Here is a 15,887-nt window from a genome sequence, read left to right on the forward strand (position 1 = left end):
GCTAAAAATGATATGAATAATATTAAAAAAAAATTATAGAAGAGAATGGTAATTTGATAACATTTATGAGAGTAACCGTTCGATTTCTTTGCAGGTTACTCCCGAGGGGGTTATCGCGGCGACAGCAGAGAGCGTCTGCCGCGCTCTAGGTATCGAACGTGAGTGGCGCGGTGCTGGGTACCGCGACGCTTATATAAATGCGCGGAGTCGGCAAGAGCGCTCAGTATGTGTCATGCTTTGCGAGCGCGAGCGTCGTCCGTGATGGCGGCTCGAGTGCGGTTGAAGATGCAATGCGGCACCGTCGTATTGCTACTCGTTGTCATCATCGTGGTGTGTGGTGTGGATTTTGTGTGTGGAATGTTCGAGCATCGTCACTGCAATCATCAGCATCCTCGGGCACACGAGGTAACCGTTACAAAAAGAACTACTCTCCTCTTTCTCTTTCTCTTTCTCACTCACTCTTACTCTCTTTCACCTTTGTTGTCCGCATTCGCTTTCCAGACGCACATCAACCAAGCAACTGGATTGCTAGTGCTACTTCCCTTTTATCATTTTTTCTCACCGATATTCACCGTCCTCTTTTCTTTCCTTTCATTCGTTCCACAATTTTCTCGTCTTTATTTCATTAAATTGGAGTTCCTTTTCGTTTCTGTAGCGATGAAATCGCGTGATTTCAACGAAACGTGCGTTTCACGTGTCACGTGCTCATGCTATCTTTCTTACACACACCTATACCTCGCGTGCGTTCCACTTTACCTTGAACCAATGAGCATTGGCTCTCCAACTTCAACTCTCTACTATTCGCTAGACTGGTTACAGGTTTAAATGTTACGTATTATCCTATTGTTAAATATTTCTATCTATGTCATTGTATCTTTGTTACTTCTTTTATACATAATTATGTTTTTTATACAATTTTTTATACAATTTTTAATACGATAAACGTTCATTTTAAAAAGTTCAAGGTCGATGGTGGGAGTGTCGTCGTTATCGATACTTCTCTCATGTGTATGCATATAAATTTATATCAAATGTAAAAATATCGGATGTGCAAATATATGTGATTATTGACTTTTGTAATGCAAACTTATTTTCGAAGTGATTTCTTTCAATATCATTTTTGACGAATTTAAATGTATCGTGGTGAAGTGTTCCTCATAATATGTGTACTTACCATAAAACTGTGATTTTAATCATGTGAAGAGAAAGGTGAACTTGTTTTCATACATCAGTGAACCACGTGTTTTGTGAACGGGCACGTGCCCTTGTCTTTAATCGTACGAGTTTTTACCATTTACGCTCCGTTTCGCTTCTACGTAAGTGATTGCATTTTTTTATTTTATCAAAATTTCATCGATATTTTTTAAATCGATGCAATTAATTTTTATCTTTAGAAAAGTCAAATACATATTTGAAAAATCTTTGTTATTTTCATTAGTTATAATAAACTTTTCAATATTTGTATTGTATTTCGTGTCTATAAAAAAATTAAAAATCAACATAAGAAAAATCGTGAAATTTAAGGAATTAATGAAACAAATATAATGTATATATATTCTATTTCTTATAATCGTCAGATTGTTATTTGCATAATTAATCAGTCAATTCTTCTTACGTTTCTGCTGGATCTTCCTCGTATCAATATTTATTAATTTTATGTATCGTTATATGCATCCACATGATAACATTAAATCATTTTTTTTAAAAATATTTGAATTCTTGCTTTAAATTTTTTTAAACAATAAATCGTTTTCAAGATATTTAAATAATTTATATTATAATCGATATATGTTTACGTTGCATATATATATTATATTCGTATAAATATCGAGTATAATTATAACAAACGATAAGACGAATAATAGTAACGCGTTCGTATCGTTAAACCAAAAATTGCTTTTGTAGGAACTCGAAAAGTTTCGGTCCTTTAGTAGACGAATGAAAATAAATGGTCGACTGCTTCGCGCGAAACATTCTTTCGTCTTTTTCTTCCTGTCTCCCTCTCGTCATTCGTCTTTTCTTTCTTTTTAAGCCTGCTTTTTATCCGCTCAACTTTTGCGCCCTAGGGATCGCACGAATTGCATAGCCATGCATATTCGAAACTTTTCTACGGCTTTCTGCCGGTACGCTAACTTCAACCCTTCCTTTCGTTAATAAAGAACGGTCCATTTGGGATACGCTATTGCTCCTAAAAATAAACCGCAATTTTCCATTTTTCTATAATTTATATCCAATATATTTTCGCTATTTATTGTCAAATTAGAGATTCATTTTTATTTCGCGATATCTTTATCTATTGTATAATCTGTATTGAAATTGAAAAAAAAATATCGATAAAAGAAATAATTTATTCTACTATATATATATATATATATATATACGGAACTAAGATATTTATATTATATTTTATTTCACTTTGTAACACTTTCAAAATAAATACGTATTTATATCAAAGAATATAAGCTAAATTCAAATAATCGTTCCATAGCGTTCTCTGTCTTCTTTAACAACTTCTTTATTATATAAATGATACTATATGATATGTATAGTAAAAAATATAGATATACATTAAAATGGTCTTTTATAATGAGATAAAAATCATAAAAGAATCGATACTGCGATAAAAAATAGATTCGAATTATTTCGATTTTAAAATTATTTAAATTATTTCATTATAAAATAGTTTTAAAATAATTTTTTCATTTTTCAAAACTTTTTTATTTTAGAGAGGCTATCTTAGAGATTAATTTTCGAGAAATTATTATATCTCTATATCCGTATATTTGTATTATCAATTTTATTTCCAAAGATATTATTTATGGTGATAACTTATTACATTTGATAATATATTGTTTGATCAAATATCATTGACCAACTAAGAGACAATTAATCAGTGATGTTATACATTCAACAGATATATACGTATAGATTTTCATAATACAGTTGATTAAATTTTTTTATTTGTCATATTTATTTGTGTGCAAATATCGATCAAATAAAATTATTAACGAAGGATGCGGCCAATCAATAGCGCGATATCGGGATTCGTTTGCATCGTCGCGCAAAGCAACGTTTATCGGTTCATTATGAGTTTAATTATCAAATGAATTTCATGCAAAAAATTGATATATTATAAAAGATACAAATGATATTCACGTTTGTATATTTGATTTCTTAACAATATTATATATTGATATTTTTGTTCTTTTTAAAAAAAAAGCATTGCCGATAATCAAATCAATAATTGCAAGGAATCTCGATTATCGCGATGCTTCCACTCGAATTCTTGTTAGCTTATTCACAGGTTTGTCATAGTTTTCACTGAAAACGTTCCGAATTAATCACAAGGGATTGTTTGAACAGACAATGGTAGTCATAGTAAACTCGAAGCCGACTGAATAGAGTCCAGAGGAGAGGACCACGAAGGTTTCGTCGAGCAATAATGCCACTGTACTAATTAGTATCACGTTGTCCTAGACAAATGCAACATTCCATCCTTACACCTTCGTGCTGTAATTATGAATAATAAATAAATACGTATCGTTTCATTTTCATTCATTTAATCACGATCGTTTAATATATTATTCTACGTAAATTGAAATTTATCGAACACAAGAAAATCCAGTTCAACTTGGTATATTAGACGAGTTAATTTTTGTATCAATCGTGAAAATTGATCGTGGTTATATATCGATCGGTAGGTAATCACAGATCGATCGAAAAGACGAATTTGCCTATTATCATCTAACGATAACTTTGCGATCGGATAAACACTCGTAAAACTTTATTCAGCGCGTTACAAAGTTGATTCGGTCAGGTATCGGAAAAGGAGCGCTTTATTCGCTCACGAATAGAAGCGCGAAAGATTTTGGAAGGTAGATGGTATACGATCAAAGGAAATTCGAAGCGAAGTGGTCATAGAAGTAAACCAATCTGGTTTGGCTTTACGTCAGTCTCGTTCTTTGCTAACAGTTTTTCGGTATATGGGGCGGAAGACTCGGTGTAAGCGGCATACAATGAATGAACAGGCTTTCGATTCAAATATATCTACTTATTTATGTACATGTATGTATATGGTGACATTTATACATTCTTTTTCTAAATTAAAAATCACGTCATGTCTATAGTTTATATCCGAACATTTATATACACGTGCGACGACGATATTTATGAAAAGTTGGTTTTAAAAAAACAATAATTAGTATTATTATTATTATCAGGTGGGAGCGGCAAGTACGGGAGGGAAAAATGTGGAAAAAGAATGGAATTTGCTTGGCGTTCTAATACAAGTAAATTTAATATAGATAAGTCTCGTTGGGGAAGGAAAATCACGGCGTGGAGAAAGAGAAATGCCGTGAAGTAAATGTGAAAAATATTATCCTTATAGCTAGGAACGATGGTAAATCTACGCGATCCGATTCGAAGCTGCGAAGGTAAATTACATTTGATCGAGGAAAATGTAAGATCGAGAAGAAAAGAAATATCGAAATAGTAATTGTAATTGAAAAATGAAAATATTACGGTATACGTAGAAAAATAATAAAGATTCAAATATAAAGTAGATTGTTTTCACAGATTTAGAAATTGTACAGTAGAGAGAAATAAAACGATTTGGTCGAAAGAGAGAGAGAGAGAGAGAGAGAGAGAGAGAAATGGAAGATATAAATGGAATTTAAACGTGAAAATACAGTGTAGAAAGCGGTGTTAAAACGACCTGATCTGTCGTGCAAAACTGTTGGCGCGGTTGATTGTATTTTAATCATTCGAAGTATAAATAGCGAATCGATTCGGAAAGCTAGATATACGAATCAATTAAATGCAAATTATCGTGATATCGATGTCGCATAGTACGATTGTGGAATATCGTAGAGAATTCGCATAGAGATCCAAATAGAGAGAGAGAAAGAGAGAGAGGAGAAATTAAAACGCGAAATGGCTCATTTGGCTCGAGGTTTTAAACGTATCAATATTTATGAACAAATGGTTGGGCAGTTACGGGAAAGCGAATATTTGTACGGTAGAACGGATTTGCTGGATTTGTACGGGACGAAAATAATGGTAATCCTTGCATCCCGGTCCGGCTTTCCGTTAATTCGACTGTAACGTACGATCGATCTAGATCGAAATCGAAATCGAAATCAGAACCAAACCTATTGCAATCCGATCGTTCCCCCTTTTCGCAAATATTTGCGCGCGATCGTACCTTCGGGTGCGAGCACTCGAATTAAACTATTAATTATTCCGCTACCGGCTAAACTTACAAGGAGGATGAATCTTAACCGATAATTAAAAAAAATTATCATTCCGATAATAATCTTCTTTAATTATGTATTCTTAATAAAAATATTTTAATACGATTATTTCCACCCGAGTTTTTTTTTTTTTTTCTTTTACGTAAGTCGCGCAAGCTCAAACAAAACGCGCGTTTATTCTCTCAATTCGCTTCCCAATTCGAAACGTGAAAACAAACGATAAGTAATGATTTTCTCAACTGGAAATATGTTATATCATATCCGAAAGTTTTATCCAATTGAAAAATGTCCAGTTTATTTTGATTTATTTCAATTCGGAGAAAGAGGTTATCGACGAATTAATTAATTATTATTATATATCGATTGCTTTAAAAAAATTCAATTTAATTCCACCGCTCGTTATACGAATATCGTAACAAATATGTTATCGATATTATACCATCTCCAATATCACCGTATGGTAATTAAAATTGAAAGTTTGATCATAGGGAAGATAAAAGCGACGATCGATGTTTCTTCACCCGATTCTCATCGTTACTTCGCCATTTTTTATTATTATTATTATTATTTTTTCGTAATCCGTTTTCGAACGATCGAATTAAGATTCGAGACGATCAATATTTCACGTCGTATTACGTGTTGTATTCGTTCGTATAATATTAAGTACACCGATCTTTTATCAATTTTTTGAATTGCGAAATAAATAAATAAAAGTAACGTACGCCGACGTGAGATTCATTTCGAAATTCCGGAATGGCAAAATCTACCCGAATTTACCAAGCTTCGAGCTATATCGTTCTGGAACGTGGTTATCGATCATGATCGATGGCAAGACTATTCCAATGGTGGAGTATCGAAAAGAAAGATAGGAAGAAGACGCATCGTGTGCTACTTGATTTTACAACTCGACAAGTCGTCCGCGAAACTTTCCATCGAAACGATTCGAGTTTATCGTTTCTCGTCCAAATGAAATTTCCTACGCTAAACTTATTCTATTCGAAAGGAGAAGGAGAAAATACGATACGGAATACGATATAAAAGACATAGAAATACGTACGAGAGGTTTAAGGAGGAGAAAAGTTGGAAAGATGAGAATACGAAAAAAAGTTTAGTATTAATTTAACGATACGATATTTATGGTATGGCGCGTCGCGTCTCGAAAGAGGAGCGAAAGATACGCTAATAGAGAAGGCGGCGATCCGAATCGGTCGCGATAGCAACTACCTTTGGAAATCTAGGTAGGCAGACAGATAGTGGCGGAAGGTTACTAGGTACTAGTGGATACATAGGTAGAACTGGAGGGCACGAACCGGCGTGAATTCGAGATTCGGAATTCGAATCGATCGGTTGGGGACGGCCGTTCGCTCGTCTAATCAGATCCTGTTTGTAGGCGGGCCACGATCAAACCCTTCAGCCTGGAAAATCGAGGGATCCCAGCTATACGTATATATCCGACGACTCGCGTGCGCTTACGGAACAAAAGGACGCACACGCTGTTTTCGCTTCACCTTCTCTTTCCTCGTCTCCTTTCATCAAAATTTTTCCACCCTTTTCTCGCCCTTTTCTTCCTTCTTCCAATTTTGTTTTCATCTTTAATTACACTTGGACAAATAACTCGTAAATCGTGTGTAAAAGATCAAAAGTAATTGCACGAACTTTCACGCCTATTATCGTTTACGATTATGACGAAATAAATTTATAAGATGGAGCGGCATATCAATCTGTTTTTAACGAGACTCGCTCGTAAGTATTCGTATGCGCGATAATTGCGCCAGCACGTTCGTCGCCTGAATCTCGATGCAGTTAGCTTAGGCAAACTGTTTTCAAGGAGAATCACATACCGATAGTTCGTCAACCCAGTGGCTTACATACGACTAATTTTAAATCGAAGCATTGTCTTCGAGGTCATTCGCGTTCAACGCGTTCCATGCTATGAAATGTGAATTCTCTCATCGTGAATTTTACTTCCATGGAATTAATTTTTATCTTTTCTCACCTTTTCCACACCTTTTACATATATATAGGAAACATTACATCATAATTTACTAAGCAGATTAACGCAATTGTTTTTTCTATCCGTAATTATTATGATACGTTCGAAGAGTAATATGTTAAATAAAATTTTATATCTCCAGTTAGTTAGTTCCACTTTTTCTCCGTTCTTAACTCGCTTTATTATACGAAAAATGGTTGATGAAGGAACTAGCGGAGAAAATGGAGGAAACGATTATGGTTAAATTATAGAAAAGATCCCAATTTTCCTTTGTATCTCTTTATGGAATCATAAAAAAAAAAAATGAAAAGTCTTATTTTCTTAATTTATCTTTTGACGACAGTATTCTTTTTTCCTCGCCGGCATTGCTTCGCGATAAAATTTATTACGTGAGATATTTACCGTTTATTCTCTCGATAGGTAGAAATCGGTTTCCTTTGTGTTTTCAATTGAATAGATTCGCTTCTTCGCGTAAAGGAAATATCTACCAACGATCGTCCCCGTTTTCATTCGGTTTCTCCTTCTTCGGCCAATCAAGATTCCAAGTGACGAAGTACTCTCCCAAAGTCACCCACACGATCGAAATTGAACGCTTAATCTTAACGACGTATCTGACGTTCTCGCTATCGTTCTTCTTCCTCGTTTCTGAGAAAACTCTACTATCTCAGATAATGGATGTTTTTTTTTTCAAATAATTTTTATCATACGAATATCTCTCCATGGTCTTTTCAAATTTTTATTCGTACTTTTTAATCATGTCCTAAAAAAAAAAGAAAAGAATGAGAGATAGTAAATAACGCGACAATACTGTACTTTTAAACTTTTTGAAAGAAATTCTTCGAAATGTACGAGTCTTCGTGGCATGATTGTCTAATGATATTTAACGCTTTAACGTTAATTGTGTCACGATAAAACGATCGTGCGTACGTATATTTCATTGCTCTGTAATAAAATCTAAGAAAAAATGTGTATGCTATATTGCGTTCATATCTACTATATGCTTCATATCATCTATATCGTCGTTCAGTCTTATTCTTGCTTTTTTCATCTTTTTCCCGAATAAATTTTAAAATGTAATTTAAAATATTTGTTTTTTTTTACTATACTATATTATCTAAATTATCTATATTATTATACTATAAATTAATTGCGTAAAATTAACGAGAAAACGTTAGCAAAATAATTTATGTTATTTGTTATTTAAAAACGTGTGATAATTAAATTTTGCCAATTCGATCAAATGGAATAACGTAGAAAATAATGAATAGGCGATTAATTATGTAAATACTCGGGTTAGAATAATTGTAATAAAAACGATTGGTTTTCAAGCGATGGAATTGTTAGTGTTGAGTTAGCCAATAAAGAAGATAAATATTGCGAGCAATCTAGAATGGAGATATCTCTTTCAAGAGCAATGCAATATCGTATTCTCATGGAATCCACTCACAGAGCTTCTTACGTGGAACAATACTGGAATGGATGTGCGTAATTCCATTAAAACTATTCTTTTCTATATTTTAACTGTATTCATTATTATTTCTTTAAAAATCTTTAATAATCATATTTTAACGTTATACTATTAAGCGTAAATAATAAATATATAGATTTATCGAGCAATAAGTAACAAAAACTTCTTTATGCGTGTTTAAAATAACAGAGTCATTGATCTTCCGGTTATCAATTTTAAAGAATCGTTTTATCGTACAATTGACAAATCGATCGAAGCACGGTTTTGTATTTCAAAAATAATAAAATCGTAAAATATAAATAATAAAAAGTAAATTTATAAAACATTACTTTTTTTTTTAAAGAAATTTCCATACGCATATATCATACCCCAGGATATTTTTTTATTTTTATTTTTTTCCCTCGTTTTACGAACAACTGAAACACGCTTCTAATAATCACAATTTTGACAACGTTATTGCGTTTTGCTTTAAGGTAAATTACTTTTCCTCGGAAGAGTACAGTTTTCGATTATAATCAAACGATAACGTGACTTCCATTCGAACGATCGTATACGTGAAAGCGTCGCTCGAGAAAGTTAACGACCTCTGTTCCGGTATGTCATCAGCGCTGTATAAACTGTTTGATGTACGTTCACAGATGTTAATCCGTGAATCTTCGTGAATACTTATCAAGAGCACCTGACACTCGGTTAATAATCGAATCTCGTTTCTAACCTAATTAATATTTGTTTCCTCGATATTGTACTATAATTTAATTTAATTTTTTATCGTTTATTAATTTCGAAACAATTTTTCCTGATATATTTGCAAAAGAGAAATATAAGGTCGTACATTACCAACATTATCCCTTAAATCGATTCATTTTCAGTATCTTTATTTATTTATACACGATCCATATTTCTTTGTCCGATAGTTTGCGCGCGTGGAAAAAAATTGCGCAAATATTCGCTACGATTCGATGCAAGTGAACAATAAAATATTAATTTTGTTTACCTTATAGTAAATATTCATACCTTGTTATAATAAATATTTGGATATTGTACGATAACGAAATCATGGGATCCCTGTACAGAAATAAGAATGACTCGGAAATCATCTCGTGGATGATCTTTTTCTTGTTTCCACAACGATAAAACATGCAGATATCGACGATAGTATTTAATATTTACTATAAATGATTATACAAAAGCAAATAACAGTGTCGCGATATTTATAAATCGATAAAAGATAATAGTTGAAAGCTATAAATAAATAAAAAACATAATTGCACTTGCAAATACATGATCTTTCTCATAAATCTTAAGATTACCACTTTGTATCGACTATATTTTATCGTTGAATTATAGTTACGAAATTTATACAGTTTCATAAATTATTCCGTCTAAATAATTCTATAAATAGATGTAAATCCTTGCATATATCCTTGTATATGCATATACACTTGTACTTATACGTCGGTATATGGAAATGTACGAGCAGAACATCATAAGCAAGTTAATAGAGACTCACCAGAGAGACTTACAGATAAGCTAAATAAGCGTCGTATTTAGCTTCTACGGTAAGCATCAAGTGTTATTAGTATTGTGCAATGCCAGTCCCATCATCCAGTATCTGTAACCCGATATTTGCTTCTGTTCTACTCGCTATTATACCGACTCTTACCACTGTATCTCTATGCCTCCCACTCGATAAACAATCTTTCGATTTGGATACGCGTGCAACAGGAGCTCAATCCTACACGTTCCGAGTTATTCTACGATATTGGAAAAAAATAATTAAACGAACGAAAAATATCATTTGCATTAAGAATTGTTCTCTCTCGATAATTAGACAAGGATAGGAATTTAGAATAGCAATGTGTAATAATAATTTCATATATTACAAATAACTTTTATCTTTTTTACTATTTTATTTTATTATCTATTTTAAATATAACGCGTCAAGTTACATCGATCATTGATTGATTCAATTATCCGAAAAATCGTAGAATTGCGCATTAATAATGATAGTGAACGATTGTTGATCGTATTTTTCGTGGAGAGAGAGAGAGATAGAGAGAGAGAAAATCGCTCAAAGTCATGCAAAAGTTAAATTCATAACAAAAAATAAAGTGTCGGACAAAATCAGTCCATAATGGTTCAACTTACAAGATTATACGTTTCGTTGAACCAGTTTTCTGTGCGAAACTTTAGTCATAACATGTATACATATACTTTCTCGCACGAATAGTCTCACCACGCGATATGCATATACGTGTAGAGAGGAGAATGTATGGTCGTGCGTTATGAAAAAGTCATTTTTGCCCGATTCCATCTCGAGCTCTCTACGTCGTATGCCTGTATGCCTTGTACGTGTATACATGCGTGAACATGAGCTTGTACGTACTTGCGGATACGCGTCCGTAGTGGAATCGATGCATACAGTTTTCTGCATATTTCTGCGGCTAGATACAGATATCTTTGAATTCCACGAGCAACGAGGCGAGAGTACCACGGATTCAACCATAAATTTCGATTTCCATCACGACAGTAGACCGTATTTCGATTCTGCTTGACGACCTATGTTCGTGATAACGTAATGTACACGTACGTAACGTACGTTCATAACTATTACCGCCTCCACCGGATAATTTACTCCTACTCGTAATCGAGAATTAACCGTGTTCGCCGTTACTCCAATACTACGAATAATTATCGAAAAAAAACTTTACTCTCGTTCTCAAAGAAAATATTCCCAAATATTTCTTTATTCTGTTCTGTATCGTAGTACGTGTAGTCTGTTGTTTATTTAACGTCGTCCATCAATTTAAGAACAGAACTCGACTATATCTCGCGGAAACAAAAACGATTTAACGAAATACTATTTCGAGTTGCGTCTTTCTCTTTATCTATTTTTCCCGATTAAACCAACTATTGAAGAGATTAAAAATACGATTTGAATAAACTTGGAGAGTTTATTCAATTGTCCGTAATTGCTTTAACCACAAATATTCGAGGAAAAAAGAATTTTATTGATACTTTCGCTGGTTACAAAACGGTTTATTTTCTTTTTGTAATTGATGCGTATATTGCAAAATTCGATCGACGAGAAAATTAATCGATATTGATACGGTTCGTCGTTTAATTTTTATTTACATACGATGCAGATGATTCAATCGTCGATCGTTGATCGATACATCGACACCGAATTTGGCAATTTGTTTGTCTAGAGAGGAAAATGGCGCAGCGACGATGAACCGTCGTTTAACGGTACCGTCGAACGTCGGTTTATGCCGAGCGTGCTATGCCCAGTGAGTAGGATTATCACGAGAAATAGTTTGCTTCTCCAAAGTATGATGAGCGAAACCCTCAGTTCACGGTTTTATGATGCGACCAATATTAAAATTCCGAATAAAATATGCCAGAGATTTTTTCCTAAAGACATTTTCTCTCATAGACGAGTATATATGTATATATTTTTATTTTATTTATTTTTTTTTGGTTAGATAGTTTGAATTACGAAAAAAATATGTAACGCATTTTTACTTAAATTATTAAACTTTAACGATAACGTGTATCTCGTTTGATATAAAACATATCTTATTTGTAAAACATATTATAAAAAATTATAAATTGTTATTACACGAAACTGTATGCAATGTTTATTATAATGGCCGAAGAAATACACGTATCAATAGCATTTTCAAGAGTATTGTATTATGCATATCGCCGATAGTCGGGATCATAAATGTGTCGTTAGAGTTTAAACTCGATATGCGGCATTTGAGCATTGAATAATTATCAATTACCGCGATTCTAAGAATGGCGGATGTCAGAGTTTCGGAATGGCAATAAAACTCCACGATGACTCGAGTCACGATTGCTCCTCGCATATAGAAAACGATAAAGATTTTCAAGAAGAATGTGACCATGATCTTTCGGTAAAAGGATTGCGAAGAACTTTGACTTGACTTTCGAGATCCACACAACCACCTATCATACTGTTCGAATTACCATCTTAACGTTGACTCGATTATTTGGATTAATAATTAGTTTTTTCGAAACTTGCGCTAAAGAAAATTAAACGTTTTTTGAACGATTTATGTGTCTGATCGTCGTACGTTTTCCACGAATGAATACGGAGAAAGTAAAGAAAAATAAAGATGCTTGTGATCGCGCGTGATACGTGATAAATATGTATATGCAAAGCGAATGGCGTTAAATTTCACCGACCACATTGTTAAGCATCGTTCGCGCTATCCCTCGTTTTCCGTATCATTCCTCCCGAGTGTATTCACCGTTTGATATCTAACGGATCGATATTTACATCGATGTCTTCTTTACCCGTGTAACCTTAGGTATAGGTTACAACGTAAAACGGAACGTCAGTTACGATTCCCTTTATTCGAGAGAGCATTTCATCTTCGAATTTGGCGAAATAACATTTTCGCTTTTACGTTAATAATACGATCCGACGGGAGAGATTGTCGTTCCCTTTCATACAAGTTTCGAGTACATCGCATTTCGGATACCCCGTTAATTAATATTTTTCGCTATATTATTCCGCAGCGAGAAACGTTCAACTTTTCTCCGTGAAAAGGGGTTGGAGGGGGCGTAAGGAAACAAAGGAACGAGCTTTATATCAAGGAAGAATCTTTTGTTCGCGATGAAAACGTCCTACCACTGTGACGTTCGCCAACATCGAGATTACACGTTGAAGCTAGAAAGTAGCGAACTTTGTAACGTTTTGATTGAAATATTCCTTCGACCGAGTTCGCAATTATTCCCGGATGTCTGCCGAGCTGCCGTTCAACCGATGCGTAGAAATTTAAATTCCTGCTGGCATCCCGAGTCGGTTCGTTCGACCGTATTATCGGAGGCGAACGTAAAGCGATTCGATACATCTCCAACAACTTTTACGGTAAACTTAAAACCAGCTTATTCAACCACCGATGTAATCAACCGATGTACGTATCTATTACGAAACAACTTCCAACGAGGAGTTGACGATACTTTTCAACGTTTTTCTTTTAACGAGACAAAAAAAATTTGTCTATAAATTTGTAAACGTAATTTATCCCACGTGTTTCGCCTTTTTAACAAATTATCCGTATTCCATGTTTGCAACGTACGAAATAAACGACGGATATTTCTTCGCAGCGCGATATTTTTCTCCTCTACCAACGCAAATTCTTCCTTCTGGAAGATCGATGAAACGGCAATCTGTCTTTAAAATCTTTCCGTTTCGATTGATTCGTTCCTCTGGAATTCCTTTCGGAATAAAATCCCATAAAATAGTATCTCTTCGATGGAATGTCAGAATGTAAAATCGAGTCGATTCGTAAAATTATTCTCGCTCATTTTCAAATTTTCTTATTAATGGATCTTATTATTACGGATGTAATTATTCGTACCAGTAACGGGATCGCGAGATCGCGTACGAATCAATTTTAACGAGAACGATTCGTGTTTTCCTCGCGATAAAAACATTTTTCCTTGCCGCGATATTTCGAGGAAATATCGTTATAGAACGTTGCGCGTAATACAAATATAGATTTAATTGTATCGAATAAAATTGGAGATAAAAATATAAGCGAATCGGATCTATGAAAAACTACGTTGTCACGATCTCTCCGCTGCTCATCGCTCACTTTAGTCGACATGCGTGCAATGCTCTTTCATTTGTACAAAGGTAGAGTAATTCCACGACCTCTACTACCCCGCTTTGTACCGTGAGTAGAAGGGAACGTAGCAGCGAAGGCATTTACCGCCCTTTGACGGCTCATCCTTTAACGTCGTTTCTGCGTTTACGTTTCTACGAACGGACAAACGAGCATCGCCGAGCAATTTGCCTTTTCACCGTTCCTATATTCATCTCGTCAACTTTGTACACAACTGGTGCACCTTTCTTTCCTCGACAACCGATGACGAGCATTCTCGCGTTAATTCGATTAAACGAGACGACCTAATAATCGTAAAAATGCGTACGAAATATTTCATTTTTCATATTTTATTCGTTTGTTTATTTTTCTTCTTTCAATCGTTATTATCGCCACATTTTCCGCTCGCGATATTACGAATCGAGGTATTATAATATTACAGGTATAACGTTACAGTTGCGTAACGTTACGTTATAATTAAGTTTAGTCGTTGCGCTTAGTAGTTAGTTGGAAAAATTTTATCTTGATATTTCCGACATAAAACAAGTAAAAATACTTCAGGTATTTAATAGAGGAATTATTACTCTCGATTCCGTTGTTAGTATTTCACCGAAGCAGGGCAATTACGTTCCAAAGGAAATTTCTCGCATAGTTTCTTCTCTATTCATATGCCGAATGAATCGAACCTCTCGTTATTATTAAAATTAAATATTTCAAATGCTTGGTATCCGAACTTTTTTTCTTTCTCTCTTCCTTTCTTTCTTCTTTTTCTTTTTCCTTCATAAATATTTCAATTCAATTATTACGTCCAACGATTAATTTAAATCTCGAAATATTTTGCGTCTATTTGTCGCAGCGATCAGAATCTATTTATTTTGCGAATTATTCATTCTCTCTTAGCTTTATCTTTTCCTCTTCCGATATTTATATTTATATAGCGGCTAGGTACATAAATACTGGAAAGCGTTAGAAATTGATTAACCGCATTCCTCGCGAAACTTATTAACTTATCCATAACGTGCGCGCATTTTCACTCCGTTTATGTATTCAAGGTCGGCCATGAACGATTGAACTATCGGGAACGTTGAGAGTCACTGGTTATGCTATTACGCGCACTTCAGGTTAACGAACGACTAGTTAAGCCGTTCGTTAGCTCTTCATCGAGCAATCGATCCCACCGATTATTCGTCCCTAGCATTCCGAATCACGGGACATGGATCGTCACAATCTAAAAATCTCGCTCACTTTATTGACTTTTATATCTACAGTTGCAAATTTAAATTATATTACCACCATAAATTTTTGTTACGGTGATTAAATTCTATACAATCGAGTTATTACAGCGATTATTCTCATCGCCGAGCCAGCCAATAATCGATATATCGAAACCGATTTAAAATTAGGATCAACGAGTTTAACTTTAGATGACGTTATATTTAATATTATATCGTATTTAAAGCGTGTCGACAAATGGATTTTATCCTTCTATTTATATCTTCGTAATTAGTTATGCAACTAGTCGGAATTCTTTGCAT

At 34.1% G+C, this 15,887-nt stretch overlaps 1 protein-coding gene across 3 annotated transcripts in view; it reads left to right on the top strand.

Moving 5' to 3' along the window:
- LOC108004303 (leishmanolysin-like peptidase) overlaps window positions 1–15,887 on the top strand; it is a 93,946-nt gene that overhangs the window by 4,842 nt on the left and 73,217 nt on the right. For 2 of the 3 annotated variants that reach the window (XM_028669975.2, XM_062087187.1), the window contains exon 2: window positions 95–405. In XM_028669975.2, the coding sequence (XP_028525776.1) occupies window positions 226–405 (180 nt within the window). In that variant the 5' untranslated portion in view covers window positions 95–225. Of the gene's footprint in view, window positions 1–94; window positions 406–959; window positions 1,317–15,887 lie in introns of those variants that run through there. The other variant, XM_028663973.2, reaches the window with a different exon arrangement.

This window comes from Apis cerana, linkage group LG1 (genome assembly GCF_029169275.1).
Source record: "Apis cerana isolate GH-2021 linkage group LG1, AcerK_1.0, whole genome shotgun sequence".
Lineage (NCBI taxonomy): Eukaryota > Metazoa > Arthropoda > Insecta > Hymenoptera > Apidae > Apis > Apis cerana.